The 23,983-nt window shown below is 49.8% G+C and overlaps 1 protein-coding gene across 1 annotated transcript in view; it reads left to right on the forward strand.

The window, feature by feature from the left end:
• Positions 1-23,983, forward strand: part of TMEM132A (transmembrane protein 132A) — a 117,808-nt gene that overhangs the window by 46,889 nt on the left and 46,936 nt on the right. Inside the window, exon 2 of the mRNA XM_069233032.1 lies at positions 16,908-17,119. Within this exon, the coding sequence (XP_069089133.1) occupies positions 16,908-17,119 (212 nt within the window). The remainder of the gene's footprint in view (positions 1-16,907; positions 17,120-23,983) is intronic.

The following is a 23,983-nucleotide window of genomic DNA, read 5'->3' on the forward strand; positions in this document are numbered from 1 at the left end:
CTTGCTCTGGAGCAGGCTGGTTCTGTGTGCTGTATACAGGGACTCTGGATCCGCTGGTACATACCTTGCTCTGGAACAGTTGGGTTCTAGGTGCTGTATCCAGGGGCCCTTGATCCCTCGGTTCATACATTGCTCTGGAACAGTCTGGCTCTATGTGCTGTATACAGGGACTCTGGGTCCGCCTGTACATATCTTGCTCTGGAACAGGCTGGTTCTACGTGCTGTATACAAGGACCCCTGGATCTGCGGGTACACACTGTGTTCTGGATCAGTCTGGTTCTGTGTGCTGTATACAAGGACCCCTGGATCCGCTGGTACATACCTTGCTCTGGAACAGTTGGGTTCTAGGTGCTGTATCCAGGGGCCCTTGATCCCTCGGTACATACATTGCTCTGGAACAGTCTGGCTCTATGTGCTGTATTTAGGGACTCCTCGATCCGCTGGTTCACACTGTGTTCTGGATCAGTCTGGTTCTAGGTGCTGTATAAAGAGACCCCTGGATCCGCTGGTACATACCTTGCTCCCGAACGGGTTGGTTCTATGTGCTGTTTATAGGCATATGTGGATCTGCTGATAGAACTCAACAGTTCCATTAGCAGAGTTTATGTGCTGTATACAGGGACCCCTGGATCCGCTGGTACATATCTTGTTCTGGATCAGTCTGGTTCTGTGTGCTGTATACAAGGATCCCTGGAACTGCTGGTACACACTGTGTTCTGGATCACTCTGGTTCTGTGTGCTGTATACAGGGACTCTGGGTCCGCCTGTACATATCTTGCTCTGGAACAGGCTGGTTCTACGTGCTGTATACAAGGACCCCTGGATCCGCTGGTACACACTGTGTTCTGGATCAGTCTGGTTCTATGTGCTCTATACAAGGATCCCTGGAGCCGCTGGTACATACCTTGCTTTGGAAGAGTCTGGTTCTGTGTGCTGTATACAAGGATCCCTGGAACTGCTGGTACACACTGTGTTCTGGATCACTCTGGTTCTGTGTGCTGTATACAGGGACTCTGGGTCCGCCTGTACATATCTTGCTCTGGAACAGGCTGGTTCTATGTGCTGTACACAGGGACCCCTGGATACGCTGTCTCGCATTGTGTTCTGGATCAGTCTGGTTCTAGGTGCTTTATACAAGGATCCCTGGATCCGCTGGTTCACACTGTGTTCTGGATCAGTCTGGTTCTGTGTGCTGTAGACTGACTGCAGCATCCCTCCAGGAGGTGAGGCTACATATGGCTTGGCGCAAGTGCTCTTGGGCGCCCCCCGTCGGTAGTGAGTGTCATTGCAGGGCGGGCCATGCGCTGAATGAGCTCCTAGTGCAGCTCAAACACCGATGCTGTGGTGAGTGAGTGCCCTTCCGTCCTATACCCAGAATCCTGCAGGCTCGAGGAGGGCAGCTCTGAAATGTACAGAGGATTTGGTTAACCCCACCTACAACAGATTAGTGCGGGTAGTGCCCATTTCTGATGGAAAACAAAATAACAACCAGCAGTTTGACTGTCCCTGGTCACGCTCCATTTTGGTGAATTTCCGAAACCCTCTTTGAAAATTCAGTAAAATGTAACAAAAAAGACAAAACGTACAAGAAAACAGCGAAATAAAAAGTGTAGTTGAAGATGTTTTCATGCAAGGCAGCAACTGGGAGTAGAGGGTCTCTGGTGACACAGGGATCGCAGTACTGAGGTACTGGCAGAGGTGGAATGGAGGGTGTACGATAGGCAGGGGTGGACATACACACGTGACAGTGGCTGTGCTGTGGTTGGGGGCCAGTGCAGGTACTAACGCATAGGTAGCTTAAAGGTACTTTTGTTCTAAGCAGGGGTACAGGTACTGAGCCGCAAGCACCAGTGGAGGTACTTCGGTATAGGTAGGTTAGAGGTACTCCGTTATAAGCAGGGGTACAGGTACTGAGGCGCAAGAAACAGTGGAGGTACTTCGGTATAGGTAGGTTAGAGGTACTCCGTTATAAGCAGGGGTACAGGTACTGAGGCGCAAGAAACAGTGGAGGTACTTAGGTATAGGTAGGTTAGAGATACTCATTTATAAGCAGGGGTCCTACCCAAATGGGTTTCAGAGCTCTACACAGCACCGAGTCGGCCCTCCTTACAGTGACTGAGTCTTCCCGTCAACTTCTAGATGAAGGGGCCATACGGCCATCATTTTATCTTGATCTGAGTGCAGCATTCGACACTGTGGATCATAGCCTTCTCTGCTGCAGACTTTCTGAGATGGGGATTGTAGGAGGCTGGCCTGGTTTGTAGTGGTACCAAGGGGTACTTACACCTTGTGCCAGGTCCAGTTATCCCTTATTAGTGTAGAAGAGGTGTTTCTAGCAGCTTAGGCTGATAGAAGGTAGCTATAGAAGAGCAGCTTAGGCTGAACTAGGAGACGAGTGAAGCTCCTACTATACCACTGGTGTCATATGCACAATATCATAAGAAAACACAATACACAGATATACTAAAAAATAAAGGTACTTTATTTTTATGACAATATGCCAAAAGCATCTCAGTGAGTACCCTCAGTATGAGGATGCCAAATATACACATGATATATGTACACAATACCAAAAATATGCAGTAATAGCAAAAGGAAGTAATGCAAGCAGTGTAAAGTTACAGTAGATTGCAATAGGAGCACATAGGTATAGGGACAACACAAACCATATACTCCAAAAGTGGAATGCGAACCACGAATGGACCCCAAACCTATGTGAGCTTGTAGAGGATCGCTGGGACTGTAAGAAAACAGTGAGGGTTAGAAAAATAGCCCACCCCAAGACCCTGAAAAGTAGGTGTAAAGTGCACCTACTACCCCCCAGAGAGCACAGAAGTCGTGATAGGGGAATTCTGCAAGGAAGACCAACACCAGCAAAGCAACCAAAGTGGATTTCCGGACTAGAGTACCTGTGGAACAAGGGGACCAAGTCCAAGAGTTGCGACAGTGTCGAGAGTGGGCCAGGAAATGCCAGCTGAGGGTGCAAAGAAGCTGTGGATTCTGCAAGAACGAAGGGGGCTAGAAACTTCCCCTTTGGAGGATGGATGTCCCACGTCGTGAAGAAGCTTGCAGAGGTGTTCCCACGCAGAAAGACCGCAAACAAGCCTTGCTAGCTGCAAGGGCCGCGGTTAGGGTTTTTGGATGCTGCTGTGGCCCAGGAGAGACCAGGATGTCGCCACTTGGATGAGGAGACAGAGGGGGTGCCCAGCAAGTCAGGGAGCCCTCACAGAAGCAGGCAGCACCCGCAGAAGTACTGGAACAGGCACTTAGAAGAGGAGTGAACCGGAGTCCACGCGAAGTCACAAAAGGGAGTCCCACGACGCCGGCGGACAACTCAGAAGGTTGTGCACTGCAGGTTGGAGTGTCGGGGACCCAGGGTTGGCTGTGCACTAAGGAAATCCTGGAAGAGTGCACAGGAGCCAGAGCAGCTGCAAATCATGCAGTACCCAGCAATGCAGTCTAGCGTGGGGAGGCAAGGACTTACCTCCACCAAACTTGGACTGAAGAGTCACTGGACTGTGGGAGTCACTTGGACGGAGTTGCTGACTTCCAGGGACCACGCTCGTCGTCCTAAGAGGGGACCCAGAAGACTGGTGATGCAGTCTTTTGTTGCCTGCGGGTGCAGGGGGAAGATTCCGTCGTCCCACGGGAGATTTCTTCAGTGCTCCTGGTGCAAGAAGGAGGCAGGCTACCCCCAGAGCATGCACCACCAGGAAACAGTCGAGAAGGCGGCAGGATAAGCGATACAAGGTTGCAGTAGTCGTCTTTGCTACTTTGTTGCGGTTTTGCAGGCGTCCTGAGCAGTCAGCGGTCAATCCTTTGGCAGAAGGTGAAGAGAGAGATGCAGAGGAACTCTGGTGAGCTCTTGCATTCGGTATCTGAAGAATTCCCCAAAGCAGAGTCCCTAAATAGCCAGAAAAGGAGGTTTGGCTACCTAGGAAGGAGGATAGGCTAGCAACACAGGTAAGAGCCTATCAGAAAGAGTCTCTGATGTCACCTGCTGGCACTGGCCACTCAGAGCAGTCCAGTGTGCCAGCAACACCTCTGTTTCACGGATGGCAGAGGTCTGGAGCACACTGGAGGAGCTCTGGGCACCTCCCCTGGGAGGTGCAGGTCAGGGGAGTGGTCACTCCCCTTTTCTTTGTCCAGTTTCGCGCCAGAGCAGGGCTGGGGGATCCCTGAACCGGTGTAGACTGGCTTATGCAGAGATGGGCACCGTCTGTGCCCATCAAAGCATTTCCAGAGGCTGGGAGAGGCTACTCCTCCCCAGCCCTGACACCTTTTTCCAAAGGGAGAGGGTGTAACACCCTCTATCTGAGGAAGTCCTTTGTTCTGCCTTCCTGGGCCAGGCCTCGCTGGACCTCAGGAGGGCAGAAACCTGTCTGAGGGGTTGGCAGCAGCAGCAGCTGCAGTGAAACCCCGGGAAAGGCAGTTTGGCAGTACCCGGGTCTGTGCTAGAGACTCGGGGGATCATGGAATTGTCTCCCCAATGCCAGAATGGCCTTGGGGAGACAATTCCATGATCTTAGACATGTTACATGGCCATGTTCGGAGTTACCATTGTGACGCTATACATAGGTAGTGACCTATGTATAGTGCACGCGTGTAATGGTGTCCCCGCACTCACAAAGTCCGGGAAATTTGCCCTGAACGATGTGGGGGCACCTTGGCTAGTGCCAGGGTGCCCACACACTAAGTAACTTAGCACCCAACCTTTACTAGGTAAAGCTTAGACATATAGGTGACTTATAAGTTACTTAAGTGCAGTGGTAAAGTGCTGTGAAATAACGTGGACGTTATTTCACTCAGGCTGCACTGGCAGGCCTGTGTAAGAATTGTCAGAGCTCCCTATTGGTGGCAAAAGAAATGCTGCAGCCCATAGGGATCTCCTGGAAACCTATACCCTGGGTACCTCAGTACCATATACTAGGGAATTATAAGGGTGTTCCAGTATGCCAATGTGAATTGGTGAAATTGGTCACTAGCCTGTTAGTGACAATTTGGAATGTAATGAGAGAGCATAACCACTGAGGTTCTGGTTAGCAGAGCCTCAGTGAGACAGGTAGGCATCACACAGGGAACACATACAGGGCACACTTATGAGCACTGGGGCCCTGGCTGGCAGGGTCCCAGTGACACATACAACTAAAACAACATATGTACAGTGAAATATGGGGGGTAACATGCCGGGCAAGATGGTACTTTCCTACAGGGATAGGAGGCGCAGCTTCGTCCTGGCTCTCCTCCTTTCTTATAGGAAGATCCTTCCAAGTTTTGGATCGTGCCTTCCTTTCTGATACTTTTCCGCTGACATGTGGATTCCCTCAGGGCTCCTCCCTAAGTCCGACTCTTTTTAATATTGATCTATCACTGTTGGCTAAAGTGATTGCCCCTCGTAATCTTTCTGTGGTCACTTACGCCGATGATACCCAGCTAGGGGAATCCCTCTCCAGTACTGGGGATTCGTCCTCTGCTAATCTCTTGCTGTATGAAGGATATTGGTGATTGGGTGGCCCAATCCGAACTCAGATTCAATGACGGAAAATCAGAGGTAATGATTGTAGGTAATGGCCCCCTGCTCTTCCTCTATATTGTATTCAGAGGTTTTTAATAAACTCCCTCCTCCCAAGGCATATGTTAAAAGCCTTGGTTTTTGGCTTGACCCTCGTCTAACTATGGAATTTCAAGCCAATAAAGTCTCTTCCATATGTTTTGGTCTCCTAAGAGCTCTTAGGAAGATCCTTAACCTTTTACCTTTTACGGCTAGAAGAATCCTCATCCAAGCCCGGAGTCTTTCCCGCCTTGACTATGGGAATTCTTTGTTTCTTAGCTCCCCTGTCTACGTGATAAAGAAGCTGCAAATAGTTCAAAATGCAGCAGCCAGGCTCCTCACTAATTCGCCTAGACACCTTTCTGCGAAACCGGCCTTTAGAACACTTCACTGGCTTCCCATCAAGCAGCGTATTAATTTTAAGGCTCTGTGCATTGTCCACGGGGCATTACACAATAAAGTTCCGCTTTTCTTCAGGAAACGGATCCTTTTATGCGCTCCTACTAGAAGTCTGAGATCATCCTCCTCCTGGCATGTCTATATATCTCGGTTCAAGAGAGCCTGGGCAGGCAACTCTTTTTCCATTAAGGCTGCCCGCATTTGGAATGCGCTCCCCTCCGAGCTTCGCCATGGGCCCTCAGAGCGGCTTTTCAGGAAGAAGCTAAAATCTATTCTTTTCTGCAGTTAACTTTTTCTGATTCACTTTTTGTCTCCAGGAGTTGTCTATACCGCTAGAGCTGGGATGCCCTAGGGTAGCTACGCGCTTTACAAATGCATAAAACTAAACTAAACTGAGCCGCAAGAAACAGTGGAGCTGCTTAGGTATAGGTAGGTTAGAGTGACTCATTTATAAGCAGGGATGCAGGTACAGAGCCGCAGGCACCAGTGGAGGTACTTAGGTATAGGTAGGTGAGACGTACTTGGTTATAAGCAGGGGTACAGGTACAGAGGTGGACGGACCAGTGGAGGTAGTTTGGTATAGGTAGGTTAGAGGTACTCGGTTATAAGCAGGGGTATAGGTACTGAGCCGCAGGCAGCAGTGGAGGTACTTAGGTACAGGTAGGTTAGAGGTACTCAATTATAAGCAGGGGTACAGATACTGAGCCGCAGGCACCAGTGGAGGTCGTTTGGTACAGGTAGGTTAGAGGTACTCGGTTATAAGCAGGGGTATAGGTACTGAGCTGCAGGCAGCTGTGGCGGTACTTAGGTACAGGTAGGTTAGAGGTACTTAGTTATAAGCAGGGGTACAGGTACTGAGGCTTAGGGACCAGTGACGGTACTAAGGCATAGGTAAGTTAAAGGTACTCGGTTATAAGCAGAGGTACAGGTACTAGGGTATATGCACCAGCAGAGGTACCAAGGTATATACATCGTTAGAGGTACTGGAATATAGGCATCAAGAGGGGTTCTAGGGTATAGGCATTGGTAGAGGCCCTAGGGTAACGCACCAGTAGAGGAAACTGGGTATAGTCCGTGGCAGATGTATCAGGGTATAGGCATCGTTAGAGGTACTAGGGTATATGCACCAATAGAGGTAGCTGTTATAGTCATTGGCAGAGGTACCAGGGTATAGGCATCGGTAGAGGTACTAGGGTACATGCACCAATAGAGGGAGCTGCTTATAGTCCGGGGCAGAGGTACCAGGGTATAGGCATCGGTAGAGGTACTAGGGTACATGCACCAATAGAGGTAGCTGGTTATAGTCAGGGGCAGAGGTACCAGGTTATAGGAACCCCTAATCTAAGTTGGATCAGCAAAATAAAATAAAGGAATAAATGTGCAAAGGTGTTTATTTTATTTTTTTAAGCGTGGGTGGGGGAGCAACACAAAGGGCGCGGGCCGGGGAGGGACACGGAGGGTGTGGGGTGGGGCAACATTGAGGATGCAGATGGTCGAAGAAGCAACAGGTGCCAGAGAAAGAAGGCACAGGTGGGTGAGACATGGAGAGCAGGGTGGGGAGGAGAAGGAGCCGTCAAGAGAGCAACCGGGAGTGGTGGCAAGAAGCCCACATGCAAGAATGCAGTGAGGGGAGGACATGACGAGCGCAACATTGAAGCATGCGGGGTGAAGCACACGGGCAGCACAGCGCAACACGGATTGCAGGGTGGGGGGGGAGAAACGTAGTCGAGGGAGGCAGAAGGGAAATGCATGCAATCTCCTGAATTGCTTAACTAAAAAAATGTAGTGCTTGAAAAGCGAGTGAGCCAATCAAAAGAGATGGTAAAGAGGCTATGCTCCATGGGAGGAACAAACACAAGATTGACAAGCTGAGACACGAATAAGCACTTGTATGTTCTTGGTAAGCCCACATTATGTCTCTCAACAGACAACTCATGCGCTGTCTAATTGACTTGACCTAAAAATTCTATTTTGCTGCCTGAATCAAGAATACCTTTTTCAGTAGTGCCCCGACTGTGTCCGTAGATGGAGAGCCGGCTGAGCAGCTCGTTATCACAGGGCCTGCTGAGAAGATATTGTCGTAGGTTCATAATAATGAGGTGTGCACAACGGCTTCTTGAGACGTGACCCGGCAGGTGCGTCATATACGCAGTGGGTAAAATATTACCTGTGAATAGCACTATTGTTCACGAAACGGGTACTTCAGTGACTTGAGCCTGGCGGGGTTACGCCTGAGCCTTTCCGTTATTAGGAATTGCATAGGGTACCCTTTGCGTCGGCAGGAGGCGATGCACTCTCCTGTTCTGTGTTCACAGCACGTGGATATGATTTTATTTTACGTCAATATACATTATACAAACAATATTACATCAATAGCCCAACAGCAAACATGTCCTAACATGTCCGCCAAACCAAATTTGTCTTTCAAACCGCACAAGCGGGAGAAGCAGCAAAAAAGAGGGCTGAGAAGTGGGGGTTCTGCGTTTTCATTGTGTTGTTATTCCAAGTTCTGTCTCCTCTAGAGGAGCTGCTGTGACTAGTGGCAGTAAAGGACGTTGGATAATATTAGCCTCCGTGTCTTTAATAAAATCCAGATTTTCTGTCCACCAGGCTGTGGAAAATCTACACTTTCTTTCTGTAGATCCGAAGGAATGTTTTCTAAAACGTCAGTGTCCACCACACAACAGCCCTCGAGTGGTATCCGTCTCTTAAATGTGGGAGGTGGAAGTCCTTTCCTGACTGGGGGGGCTGCAGTGGGCGTAGAAAGACCCTGGCACAGGTACCACTTGTGGGCGAACACCAAAGCTACTGATCTGACTCGTCTGACCTACGGCCTGCAGGTGTCGATGCCCATGGCCTGCGCAGTAGACGCAATGACCCACCAAACTACCTTACTGGCACTGGAATCTATCACACGCAGGTTCCAAACTGATCGCCGCTGCAGACTTCAAACCCACTGAGCTATCTTCTAGAGGGCGGAGCCTATGTCCAGTTAGCCTGTCTTGTTCCATCACTGCTCTGTTTGATTCCCTGAAGCCCCTTCAATAAAGGGAAATCCTCCGTTCTTGGAGCCAATTGTGGGAATTTAAGCATGATTCGAGTACTGATACCCCGAAACTACCCCTTCAGCGTCGTAACTCCCAATGCACCCCTCGATGCCCGCCTGTAGTGTCCCCCTCAACGCGCGCGCCTTGTTGCACATTTTTGTTTTTAGTGGGTACAGTATGGAGACTGTCGGGGAGTCTCAGAATCGCACCCCATGATTCTTCCTGACTAAGATACCCCCTTCCCGCTCATTATCTGTCTCGTGGACATCTTAAGCATTTTGGGGGCCGGGTGCCAAACGTTTTTATGGGGCCCCTGTTAGGAACAGTCTTGAATTTATGATCCGGTTTCAGCTCTTTCATGCCCTCCTTGCCCAGGTCACTGACAGTGACAAACACTGGTCCAAATCCAGAATGTAATTACATGTAATATTCAGGGATAGTGTCTGTGTTTTCAATATTATAACACACCTGCAGCTCAGTAATGTTACTGCAAGTAATCTCTAACACCCCCATGTCTCGCATGTAAGGTCCTGTTTTGATCTGAAAGAAACTTTTTTTACCGATGTTGGATGAAAAATAAACACAACATTTCTCTGTAAAATGTTTGTAATAAACTCTCACACATCACCCGCAATAAAAAAGAAACTAAAAGAAAATGCATTTAGAACAATATGTTTAACAATTATTCAAGGTCATCGGGGCGAGACTGCAGAACAGAGCTGTCTCCATCAGGGGGGCCCTGGCCAGAGCCCACTTTACCCAGGCCTTAAAACGTCACTGATCTGTTTCTTAGCCCCCCAAGAGTCTTGTTTTCTGCTGGGGGGCAGGAGACGGGGAGGGAGAATAAACTACTGCTAGTAAACAGGGTACTAACAGCCCTGTGTGTTGTCTACGCTGGCGACGAGCTGTGTGTCTTTAGCGACGACCCCTCGGTCCGGCTCCTATCAAGGCAGGAAGGGCGGGCGCTTCCTTCATCAGCTGTCAGTGTTTGGGGGGGGGGGGAGATCTGCCCCCCACCTCCGGGTGTTACCATCCTACTGGTCCAGGAGGGGCGTCCCACCCAGAGTGATGTAAACCCCTCTCACTTTACACACACCGCACCCAGCAATGCTGAAGAGTTACTCACCTGTAAAACCAGAGCAGGGGGCGGCGTCCAAGCAGCAGATCAGCATCCTTCTAGGCGCTTTAAGGCGCGAAAAGAGGAAAATATATTTAAGGGGGGGAACAGAAGCCACAGGAAATAACAGGCTAAAGGAAGAACTTGGAAAAAATAACTACAAGAAAGGAAAACCCAGAAAGGTTGGGAGGTGAAAGGAGACAGAATGCTAAATTAACAGGTCACACTGGGAAGGAGGATAAAATAAAATCCAGGAAAAGGGAAAGAATGACGAGCGAAATAAACAAAGAACAGAAAAAATACAGGAGAGAACCTACAGAGAGAGACTGCAGAGGGGGGAAGAACCAAACTAAACAAGAGACAGAGAAAAGAATCGAAATACAGAGTAAATTAGCAAGAAATTAAGCTGCTTACTTATGTTGCAGGATAAATGCGGGTGAAATACAGCATTGAATGTCTGTGTAGCTGGACGCAGGGCCGCCTCAGCGCTGCAGCCGCCCTGTGAGGCGATCATTTTTAGAGTCCCCCCCCCCCCCCACCCCCATGAAATAACCTCACCGCCCTCAAACAGTGCCCCATCTCTCCATAGCCCCTCGAGAATATATTGTATTTGTTTTAAAGCACTGCCTGACTTTACTAATAAGAATGCATATATACCAAAACCATTTTTAGCAACATTAGGAACTGATAATCAAAGACTGAGGAATTAACATAAAGTCTTAAGTATACCATGCACTTCACAAGTCATTGTTCTAAGTGAGGATTGAAACTTCTGAACTGCTGTCGCAAGAGGATCTCTGCCACAAACGCAGTATCAGCTGAGCTATCTACGTATCATGGCACGCATTATCTGCAGCAGGCACATGAACCCTCTGGGCTAGCTTCTGATGAGTTAAAGCTGCCACTGCAGAAAACTCTGAATTCTCTCCAGCAGGTACATTAATCACCAGAGTGAGTTTGACATTTTTATAGCTGCCTGAAACTGCCGGACACGCAAAGTGCTTTTAAAACCACGTTATTTCTAAACACAAGCCCCCTCACCCCCCGAGGTCAGCACCAGGTGCAGTTGCACCGGTCGCACCTCCCTAAAGCCAACCCTAACTGCAGGTCACTCAGTTCAAAACATGAGATAATGTGAGTATATTTTCAGTGAATTATTACACCTACTACAAAGATTTATGTGCTATCTGAGGATTATAAATCTGGGTACACCCCTCATACAGACCCACAGGTGAGGAGAGCTGGTACTGGTCTGTATGGAACTGGCACTCCTGGGTGCATCCCTCACACAGACCTACAGGTGAGGAGAGCTGGTACTAGTCGGTAGGGGACTGGCACTCCTGGGTACATCCCTCACACAGACCCATAGGTGAGGAGCGCTGGTACTGCTCTGTAGGGGACTGACACTCCTGGGTACATCCCTCACACAGACCCATAGGTGAGGAGCGCTGGTACTGGTCTGTAGGGGACTGGCACTCCTGGGTGCATCCCTCACACAGACCCATAGGGGAGGAGAGCTGGTACTAGTCGGTAGGGGACTGGCACTCCTGGGGTACATCCCTCACACAGACCCATAGGGGAGGAGAGCTGGTACTGGTCTGTAGGGGACTGGCACTCCTGGGTACATCCCTCACACAGACCCACAGGTGAGGAGAGCTGGTACTGGTCTCTAGGGGGACTGGCACTCCCGGGTACACCCCTGACACAGACCCACAGGTGAGGAGAGATGGTACTGGTCTGTAGGGGACTGGCACTCCTGGGTACATCCCTGACACAGACCCATAGGGGAGGAGCGCTAGTACTGCTCTGTAGGGGACTGACATTCCCGGGAACATCCTCACACAGACCTATAGGTGAGGAGCGCTGGTACTGCTCTGTAGGGGACTGGCACTCCCGGGTACATCCCTCACACAGACCCACAGGTGAGGAGAGATGGTACTGCTCTGTAGGGGACTGGCACTCCTGGGTACATCCCTCACACAGACCCACAGGTGAGGAGAGCTGGTACAGGTCTGTAGGGGACTGGCAATCCCGGGTACACCCCTGACACAGACCCATAGGTGAGGAGCGCTGGTACTGGTCTGTATGGAACTGGCACTCCTTGGGCACATCCCTGACACAGACCCACAGGTGAGGAGAGCTGGTACTGCTCTGTAGGGGACTAGCACTCCTGGGTACACCCCTCACACAGACCCACAGGTGAGGAGACATGGTACTGGTCTGTAGGGGACTGGCACTCCTGGGTACATCCCTCACACATACCCATAGGTGAGGAGAGCTGGTACTGGTCTGTAGGGGATTGGCACTCCCGGGTACATCCCTCACACAGACCCACAGGTGAGGAGAGCTGGTACTGCTCTGTAGGGGACTGGCACTCCCGGGTACATCCCTCACACAGACCCACAGGTGAGGAGAGCTGGTACTGGTCTGTAGGGGACTGGCACTCCTGGGTACATCCCTCACACAGACCCACAGGTGAGGAGCGCTGGTACTGCTCTGTAGGGGACTGACACTCCTGGGTACATCCCTCACACAGACCCATAGGGGAGGAGAGCTGGTACTGCTCTGTAGGGGACTGGCACTCCTGGAACATCCCTCACACAGACCCACAGGTGAGGAGAGATGGTACTGGTCTGTAGGGGACTGGCACTCCTGGGTACATCCCTCACACAGACCCATAGGTGAGGAGAGCTGGTACTGGTCTGTAGGGGACTGGCACTCCTGGGTACATCCCTCACACAGACCCACAGGTGAGGAGAGCTGGTACTGCTCTATAGGGGACTGGCACTCTTGGGTACATCCTTACACAGACCCACAGGTGAGGAGAGCTGGTACCGGTCTGTAGGGGGTTGGCACTCCTGAGCACAACTCCCATACAGGTCCACAGGTGAGGAACGCTGATACTGGTCTGTAGGGGACTGCCACTCCCGGGTACATCCCTCACACAGACCCACAGGCGAGGAGAGATGGTACTGCTCTGTAAGGGACTTACACTACTGGGCACACCTCTCATACAGGCCCACAGGTGAGGAGAGCTGGTACTGGTTCCTAGGGGGACTGGCACTCCCGGGTACACCCCTGACACAGACCCACAAGTGAGGAGAGCTGGTACTGGTCTGTAGGGGACTGGCACTCTTGGGTACAGACCTACAGGTGAGGAGAGCTGGTACTGGTCTGTACGGAACTGGCACTCCTGGGTACACCCCTCGTACAGACCCACAATGAGGAGAGATGGTACTAGTCTGTAGGGGACTGGCACTCCTTGGTACATCCCTCAAACAGACCTACAGGTGAGGAGAGCTGGTACTGCTCTGTAAGGGACTTACACTACTGGGCACACCTCTCATACAAGCCCATAGGCGAGGAGAGCTGGTGCTGGTCTCTAGGGAGACTGGCACTCCCGGGTACACCCCTCACACAGACCCACAAGTGAGGGAGCTGGTACTGGTTGGTAGGGAACTGACACTCCTGGGTACATCCTTCATACAGGCCCACAGGTGGGGGCAGCTGGTCTGTATCGGGTTGGCACTCCTGTGAACATCTCTCAATTAGGCCCACAGGTGAGGAGAGCTGGTACTGCTCTGCGGGTCCTGGCACTCCTGGGCACACCCCTCAATCAGGCCCACAAATGAGGAGAGCTGGTACTGCTCTGTAGGAGGTTGGCACTCCTGGGTACATCCCTCATACAGACCCACAGGTGAGGAGAGCTGGTACTGGTCTGTAGGGGGTTGGCATTCCTGGGCACATCTCTCAATTAGGCCCACAAGTGAGGGGAGCTGGTACTGCTCCATGGAGGCTGGCACTCCTGGGCACACCTCTCAATCAGGCTCACAGGTGAGGAGAGCTGGTACTGGTCTGTAGGGGACTGGCACTCCTGGGCACATCTCTCAATTAGGCCCACAAGTGAGGAGAGCTGGTACTGCTCTGTAGGGGACTGGCACTCCTGGGTACATCCCTCATACATGTAACTCAGTTATAATCCACCTTTACCACGCGCCACTGCTATAGTGACGTGATAGAACCGCGACAGGTCATGTGTCATCCAGCACCCTTACTAGTCCATTGCTGGTAACCAGTTACCACCAGCTGGACGGGTGTGCAGTGATTGGCGAGACCTGCTACCCACCGCTGGCCACTGGAGACTCTAACATAGTCCTCAGCAGCAGGTCCCAATGTGCTCCACCGTGACAGCCATATTAGATGCAATGCAATGCATCCTGGGATATCTCTGACCTTCTACTCCCTCCCCTACGTCTTCTGGGGCCTTAACATCTCAGAACGGACAAACCTATGTGGTAACCACCAGTGTGGACTGTGAACATAGAGGATACACAAAGGGTAGAAAAACAAGCACTGGCAAAGGCAATAGGTCTGGCCTTGGGGAGCTCGTATTTTTTTTTTTTTTTTTTTTTTTTAAACATACGCCAAAAAAACATAAAAAGGAGAAAAACCTGCTGCTGTATAAATGTGATGGCCATTTTCTTAGAATAAGAAAGAAAATCGTACAATGTTAAAACATAACAGGTCCTAGCATGCAGCTGTATTTAGAACTGGTAAAGAAACGTTTTCCGTTTTAATTCACTTCACAGTGCAACTGTGGTGCAAAGAATACAGCTCTAATGGTTTTAACTACTGTTACCTGAATACCTACTTTAAACACACAAAGATTGACGTATAAAATGAAAGAATGAAAGAAATGGGAGCGAAGAGTTCGGGCCCACCATCCTTATTTATTAGGTGAAAGGGCATTTGTAAGCAGGCAAAATGCACAGTGCAAAACACCAATGGCTGAAGTGGGGTGACCCATGGCCATGCTGCATGCTTTAGTGGCTGGGATCAGACCAATACGAACAGACCAACGGGGGAAGATAAATCAATCTGTTCCTCTATATGTATATCATTTCTATTTTATTCATGTTTCTTCTTTTTAATTACTTGGGTCTTGTGAGACAACCAAATCTGTGTTAGGCCAGATCTAAAAAAAAAACATATATCTAAACCACAGTTTTTGACTTTAGTGATTAGCCTTCTCCCACCTACTTGCAGGCTCGGTGCATCAGCTGTTAATGTCTACAAAAGTGGTATTTTTCTGCTCCTCCCTTCACCTAGGCTTTGGTATGGCTGCCCCTTCTCTTTAGCACACAGGCTTCTCTACTACTGCCAGCTATGGTCCAAAGGGATTTATGGACGCAAACATACTACAAATCCCAGGATGCATTGGATGGCTGCAGGCCACAGCGTTCCTTTGTCCTCTGCTTCGTGCACTCTCTTCGGTGGCCAAGTTCTTTTTATGCCAAGTACATGGTCTGGTGTGCAAAGGCAGCTCACTGGCTCAGAACCTACCTTCAAAATGCAATCTGGTGATTGGACAGATGGTTGAGGAAGGCTAGGAATGGACCTATGGTCACCTAGTAAGTTGGACTTCACAAGGCCTCAGACTCACTTGGGCCCCAATGATTTCAAAGCCCCCAGTCTTCAGGTCTTCGTTCTGGCTACTGCTGTCTGCTAGACAGTCAGAGAGTCAGGTTTACCTGTGCTTAATTTGAGCCAGTGGTTTCCGGTACTGGTACTGGTCTGTAAGGGACTTCCACCACTGGGCACTGACACATAATTATTAACACCAGCACTTATGACAGTCTGCCACATGGTGGCGCTGTTTGTGTAATTTAGAGATTAGTAGAACAACAGTTGTTTAGTAATTCAATATACATTAAAAATGATTAATTCCTGCCAGCCCGAGCCATTCTGGTAGCCGTGGGGCCTGGCATAGTCTGAATTGCCACGCTTGTAGCAGAGTGGTGGCCAGTAGTTATGTTGGTATGGCATTGGCAGTGAGGGCAGAGTCAGTGGGTGGTGCAAGCCACGGTGGCCTCCTGACGAGGGCCCTGGCACTTATTGTTTCACAAATTAAGCACCGAGGTTTACTAGAGTGAGGCAGAAGGTGAAAGACAAGCACATTGTACCTCCTGTTTTTTTCTTTATCACATTTCATTGAAGTTCAAAGTGATTGGTAACCTAATAGAGGGAATGCCCCTGGCATGGTGGTCTGTGCCTACTATTTCATTAGTGTGGTCGGTTTTATGGTGTCCACTCGTGTCCTGGAGCCTTCTTTGACACGTGCTCATGACTTAGGGTGACTGTGGGGACCAAAGAAGCCTTTGCCTCTGAAACCACTGGTTACAGTAAGTGTCATGTGGGGCCTGGGCCTTCAGGGTAAGGCTTTGGGAGAACCAGGTCAGGAGCACATCACCAACCACCTCGCTTTGATGCGTAATCGAGTGAAGGACATGGGTGCCTTTGTTGGGGTACAATGTAGCACACCGGTGTCAAAGGGTTTTTTGTAGGGACTGCTATTTGGAAAGATGTCAGTTCTGTGGGTGACTTAGGTATTTGTGGGTGATATGTGCGCAGACTCACTCATTTCCTATCCCTGTTGAAGGTTTGGCTGTACAAGACTGACAGTTCAATGTTCAGTATGAAGAGGAAAGGGGCTGATGTCCTCATGCGACATTAAACGCTAGGATAAATAAAGTTTTTGCTTGCTGCGTCAGTGCAGGAAATAGGGGTAAATTCTGAAGGCGGGAAGTTTAATACTTGCAACATATCTGTTGAAATGAAGAGTTTTCTGCATTTTCACTGGTCTCCCATCTGCTCGCGGGCAGATAGCGTCTGTGCCCTCCAAGGAGGGAGATCTGTTTGAAACAAGAGTTTGTGCTTGACTTGGCTTGTACATGGGTCTAGGTGACAGGCGGGTTGTGCACATGGCCTTACCTCTCACCGCTTTCTCTTGCAGTAACTGCTGAGGTTGAACTGGTGGACCGCGTCTTCCTCCCGGCGTCTCTTGAGGTGACGAATGCGCCAGAATACTTCCGCCTCCAGCAGACCGGGCGCTACCTGCATGGTAACGCCTCGCTGACGTCCCGTGCCGAGACCTTTCTACTCACTGGCCAGACCGCCACCACCCCTGTCGTCAGTGCCACGTATGGAGATTTCACAGCCCGTCAGGTAAGGGACTGCTGACACTAGGTCAGGTGAGGGACTGCTGACACCAGGTCGGGTAAGGGACTGCTGACACCAGGTCGGGTGAGGGACTGCTGACACCAGGTCGGGTGAGGGACTGCTGACACCAGGTCGGGTGAGGGACTGCTGACACCAGGTCGGGTGAGGGACTGCTGACACCAGGTCGGGTGAGGGACTGCTGACACCAGGTCGGGTGAGGGACTGCTGACACCAGGTCGGGTGAGGGACTGCTGACACCAGGTCGGGTAAGGGACTGCTGACACCAGGTCGGGTAAGGGACTGCTGACACCAGGTCGGGTAAGGGACTGCTGACACCAGGTCGGGTGAGGGACTGCTGACACCAGGTCGGGTGAGGGACTGCTGACACCAGGTCGGGTAAGGGACTGCTGACACCAGGTCGGGTAAGGGACTGCTGACACCAGGTCAGGTAAGGGACTGCTGACACCAGGTCAGGAGACCAAGTGAGATTTGTGACCATCAGCAGGGCCGGCTTTAGCGCTGGTGGCGCCCTGTGCGACAGTCTTTTTTTGGCGCCTCCACCCCATGACCACCTCCATGGATTCACTCACTACCACACGGCAAATGTGCCCCTCATCTCTCGGTAGCGCCCCTTTCACATACATTCATTTCTGTTAAAGCGCTTGTAAAGGCTGGCTTTACTAATCCACTCAGCTATCCACATAAAGTATAGTTCTGTTCTTTGCCGCAGGCATATTAACCCTCTGCGATACTTTAAGGCAAGTCAAAGCTGCTGCCAGACAAAACTTCACCTCGCTCTCAATCCTGATGCTGCTCCGAGCAGCGTCAGGATTGGCCGCAGGGCAGGCTGCGAGCCTCTGGTTGCAGTTGAGGAAGGACAGAGGAGCAGCCCAGTGGCAACGGAGGAGATAAGTGTTTTTTTTTTTTTTTTTTTTTAATTATTTTTTATTTAATTTACCCTCCCCCAAAACCCCGCCCGCCGTTGCAGCACCGCCCCTTCTGGTTAGCGTGAGCCATGACTGTATTTGTGACCATTAAGTAAGATACTTCAGGCCAGGAGACCAGTTGAGATTTGTGACCATCCGGTGAGGGATTGCTGACACCAGGACCGGAGCCCAAGTTAGCTTTGTGGACTTCAGGTGAGGAAGTGCAGGCAACTTTAAGACTAGTCTGCGCTGCTTGTGGATTTCTGTGATTACTTAATAATAGCTCTCTCCTCATCCAGACACTTGTGAATCAGCATTTTTCAACAGGTAAGATATAGGCCCTCATAATGAACACAGCAGTCTTTACCGCTGTGTTCAGGCTGGCGGTCATTTCACTGACCGCCAGCCCCCCTGGGACCCCGCAGGCCGCATAAAGAACATTCTGCTGGGCCGGCGGGCGGAAACATTGTTCCGCCTGCCAGCCCAGCAGAATGCAGGGCCGGGACATTGCGGACGGCTCCACATGCAGCCGCCGTCAATGCCTCTGTGTGGCGGGTGCAGCTGCACCCGTTGCGCACGGGCAGTGACCTGCACGATGGGGCACTGCACAGGGGCCCCTGCCAAGTGCATGGGCAGTGCAGGGGGCCCCAGAGCACCCCTTCCCCCAGCCTTTCCCTGGCAGGGGAACCCGCCAGGGAAAGGCTGGTGGCAGTAGGGATCATTATCCGAGGGGCAGCAGCGCTGCCCTGTCGGATAATGATTCCCTCCACCGTCAGGCTGCCTGTCGGAGGCAGCCTGGCGGTGGAGGAGGGTCGCCTATGGCGCTCTCCATGTGTTCTTTATATGGCGGCTCAGCCCGCCATGCCGGTGGCGGTCTTTTTACCTGCCACCGGCATGGCGGGCTGAACTGCCGAGGATCATAATGACCCCCATAATGATCACCTGACCACGGTGTTCCTTCCCTCGTCAGCAGGAAGTACCAGGCTGGGGCACCTATAGGGCTTTCTTCGCTCGTAAGGTGAGTGATTGTAGGCACTGGTGAGGGCACCTTTGATACACTAAGTAAGCATGTGCGGACCAGTTATTGCCCTTTCTCTTGCCAGTATGTAATTGATTTCCGACAGTTGTCAGGACCGAAGTTCTTTCTACACTAAGAATAAAAGATATTGAATCTGTAGGGAGCTCTATGGCCTGTAAGTCTGACGTCACAGGCATGTGTTCAAGGCAGAAGTTGGACTTTACTTCCAACTAGTTAAGGCTCACAGGCACCCAAACAAGCCTACAATATTTATTTATCTGCCATGTGACATGTAAAGGATTCTAGGCCTCTAGCTTATGCACCAAGCGATATAGTATACTGGACGGGGAAGGATCACAAACATTTCTCTTGAAGTTTATAAGGATGGTAGCTCATCGAAGACCACATCATGGCACCTGAAGAGCGTTATCTGAGAATGCACCCCTTGTTTGGTTCACACTTCTTTTTAATGCATATAGACAGATTTACTTTTTTGAACAATATCTTGTGCATAAGGGGGCTCTTTACCAACCCTATTCCTTGAGAATCTGTGACCTATACCCTCTGTTGCATGGTTAGAAGGACTAAACGCTGCTTGACTCCTGAGGTTGCAATGGCATCCAGTATTCGACACTAATGCAATGATGTTCTATCACTTTGTTCTGGTGGAAATTGGGACCCACTCTTAGTTGGGTACCAGTTCCAGTGAAGCACGTCTATGATGCGGATATCAGGCAACTTCAGTTCAGACAAGGTTTTAGCACCATGGAGAGATGACAGAACCATTCACCTAGAGCGTACACGGCCCTTGGTGTAAGCGAGAAGAGAAACAGGAGAAACCTGGTCACTGGGAGAGAGAAGAGCATTTATCTGTCAATGTCCAGTAGCTCCCTGGTGAGGAAGGGTCTGACAGGGCAGTGTGCAGAGGTGCTGGCCTCTTCGTTGCCGAGTGACCACATACTCACCGGTACTTCTGGATTCTGTATCTGAACGCGCAAGAGAAGAGGATTATTTTATTAACATCCTCAGATCACCTCAACGACCAGCTCCTGGAAGATGTGAAGGAGGGATCCTGAACTCTAGCTTCCTAAGCTTAATTCTCTCTTTTATTCAATTGTCTAGCATTAATGTCATGTGCTACTGTCTGACTTTCTGGTCCATTGGTCTCCAGCTTTGACTGGTGAGACAGCAGCAAGTGCTGGATCGGGGATCTGGAGCACGATTGAGACATGCAGACTGCCTCACAGCTGTTTGCTCACCATAAATTAATGTTTTTGTGCAGATAACAAACAGAAGTAGGTTTCACCGATGGAGGTGGAAACTGGGTAAACTAATACAATATAGGAAGAGGCCTTAGTAACCCCATGGAGAGGTCAACATCCCCACTCCCTGAAGGGGTTCCATGTAGAGGGCAGTGTAGTCTCATCTCTTTCACCACAAGCGGACTCTACGTGGACTTCAGTTTTGTATCCTCCCAGTTATTCAACATGGAACAGCTTCTGGCCCCTTCTTTGCTTCCACTGCCGTTTACCGAGAACCGGACAACCCTCCAAATGTCTACGTGGTCATTGATCCACCCAGTCCCAAAAGAGGAGAAACATCAAGTCCTAAGACTGAAAATATGGAGAATGAGTTACCTTGGCATGATCCGATCCTGTGTGTACGAGAGAAAACCATTACCCATTTTCTCCATTTTCTGGGACAGGCAACAGTTCATATTCAAGGGTCTCCAGACCCAACAGCGTTAAAAAATAATGAAGATGGTGACCAAGCGGAAGGTTTCTGGGGAGGGTGTATGATGCCAGAGGAGGATGGACCAAGCACCAAATGATGGAAGACCTCAATGCCCAACAACCACAACAAAAAGAGAAGAGGGACAACTACTGAACACAAGAAGACCCAGCCCCAACCCTTAGGTGGCGAATAATGCACAGCATGTGAGTCCAGAAAATTCTTTACGCTGCAGAACTACTCCTACTGGTAAGTAACCATTTCATTTCTGCATTTTCTGGGACAGGCAACAATGCAAGTACAAGAGTCTCTCTGGTAGTATACATGTGACATTTAAATCCTCAATAACTGCACCACACAAATTGCATCACTAACCATTGCATTGTCCCACCATGGTCAAAAAACAAATTTTATCCTTAATAGACAACAGCTCTTCTGATCCAATGAAAGATTTGCAGATGCATCAAGAACACAACTTTGCACACACATAGTGCATTCAAAGATGTCTGTGTGATCGGGAATCTGAGTAGCCAAATTGTGAAATTTCATTGCAAATGTGCAAAGATCACCTGACCGCTTGAAGGACGAACTCAATGAGAGCGATTTTGGAACAGGATGATGCTGCAGGAGTTGGTAATGGAAGGTTGGAGTCAAGCATGTGTTCTGCATCCTTTTGCTCTAAGCACAGCATGAGCAGGGCTTCTGAGGAGATCGCACAAGAAACGATCTGAAGGTGCGTGCTTCGGGAGACGAGAAGTCCGGCCCGAGCCAACATTTGATGTCACCTTGACGACCTCGACCTTCCGGAACATAATCCAGTCGAGTAATAATTCCTTAATGGTTGTTGTAATTAATGTTTTGAAACCATGATGGAGAGATAATTAGTGGTGATGGCTACAGGGCTTAGAGGCTGTTTCTAGGATGCTGATTATGTGCCAGTGAAGTAAGGTCGCTCTTCCCCAAAGGCGGCTCATCAAGGCGAGACCGGAGGTGCTTCATGGCTCTTTTGCTGTAGTCTCAAAGCGTTGATGCATCGCTCTGTTAATGTATAGGCATACTCCTGCAAATGAGATTGGAAAGGAGATTTTTTTTTAGAAGATCATGAAAGTTTGAGCATTGTTTTCCGCCATGGTCTGACTCCTACACTTCATTGACCTGTTAATAGCTCCTCGGTTATTCTGAAGACCTAATTGTGTTAACCTAACTATGCATCTAGCATGTTCACACTGCGACGAGGAGTTTATCCTTTGGTACCCCATGACGTGCTCTGTGAGGACTTCACCTGCTCCTAGAATGCTCCAGTTCTTGGACTTTTTTCCGGAACTAACCAGACTTTTGCCAGTGCTGAAGGTACAGTCCATAGACTTGTCCTGGCATTGAGCGGTTTGTGGTCTTGACACCATTTGGAGAGGGGTGTCTCAGAGTGGCTTAAGTACTGCCCACCCAATGTCCTCTTGCCAGGCTGTTCGCTCACTGATCAGAGTCTAGAGGAGAGATGAAAACTCCTGATGTCTGACAGTCCCTGGACCACTGTCCTCACACTGCCCTGCTCACAAGCTGGATGGATGGGCCATCTCCCAAATTTATGAAAAGGTCTTCTTACACGGCTTAAGGATTTGGGCATCGACCATCGCTGATTTGTCAGAGTTCAGTTGTGACTACAAAAGAGCATCTTCACAGAAAGAACCTCTAGGCAAGGGACAAGCCTCAAAACTTCAGTATCCTGAAATTAAAAACATTTGTTTGTACCCTGGAATCTTTCTTTCCACATCTCCTGGACAAGCGGTGTCATCAATGCCACAGCATTGGGAGCCAACAGGGAGCTCTGCATCCTTGCACGGGGGTCTTGGACCTTTAGAAACAACAAAGGGCATGCATGACCCTGCACTCACTTAAAATGGGAAAGGCATTGGGGCATTTATATTGTAATTGACTCTTCCTGGTTTCCTACACAGCTGAAGCCCAGCCGGCCTGAAATCGGCTAACTAAAAGGAAAAATAACAAGCATTTACAATGCACCGAGACCCGCATTTCTCCGTGTTACAGCTATTAGCAGTTGTAAACTCCCAACCGGACTTGCCACATTAAATGGAAAAAAAGAGCGCGATCGCGCTGCTACAGTTCACTCGTACTGAAACCTATCGGCAAAAGTGAAATTATTTACGTACCGGAAAAAGTGCAATTAACCATGTAACAGGGTCGATGTCATGGAAAGCGCTCGACTTCTGCCAAGCGAGATCGCGCTGCGAAAAGAGATAAAAAGTAGTCCACAAACCAGACGGAAAACAGCGAGCCTCGTGTGTTTTCCGTACTTGGTCGCTGCGCTCGAGGAGGGCTAACCACCGGAAAAGGCATGACGTATGCGTGCCTTCCACTAATGAAAGCAAGCAGATTTTAACAGGCAAGCCCACGAACCAATGAAAGACACTGACGTGATGTGGACGGGGCTCCTTTCTAACTACTAAAGTGTCTCGCAAGTGAAATGAATGTGCAAGCGACGCAGGCTCGACCATAAAAACCGCTCTCAGAGCTAAACACAGCCTCAGACTCATACAATGTCTTTGTTACATATAAAAGTGAAAGCAGAAAAAGTTTGCTATGACTCTATACCACTGCCTCCAAGTGTTGGCAAAGCCTGGGAGGCCTCTTGTCTTCCCCCAAGCCATCCGAGCTTTGCAGGGAGGACTGCCTGAACAGAAAAGTACTCACTTAAATAGATTAAATGCTGTACAGTACTGGATTCACTGGAAACACCCCTCAACCAGAACGGGTGCAAGAGAAGGATGTTTCCAGTGGCTGGGCCAATAAAATGCAGCCCTTTGTCTTAACTCTGATTGGCTGTTGACAAGAAATCAGTGTGAAGGGTGTTTCAGTATATTGAACGTCTGTTGGTACGAAAGATGGATGAGGAATGAGAAGTGGGGATGAAAAATAGGGATGATGGATGAGCAGTAGGGACGATGAAAGGTGCATGAGAAGCGGCGATGATGGATGAGCAGTAGGGATGCGAAGTAGGGATTGTGGAGGATGCATCAGAAGTAGGGGTAAAACAGATAATGTATGGTGAATAAGATGCAGGGATGATAAATGAGAAGTGGATATGATGGATGCAAAGCGCGGATGATGGATGCAAAGCGCGGATGATGGATGAGAAGTAGGAATGATGCATGAGAAGCAGGGATGACAGGTGAGAAG

Source organism: Pleurodeles waltl, chromosome 4_2, assembly GCF_031143425.1.
Source record: "Pleurodeles waltl isolate 20211129_DDA chromosome 4_2, aPleWal1.hap1.20221129, whole genome shotgun sequence".
Lineage (NCBI taxonomy): Eukaryota > Metazoa > Chordata > Amphibia > Caudata > Salamandridae > Pleurodeles > Pleurodeles waltl.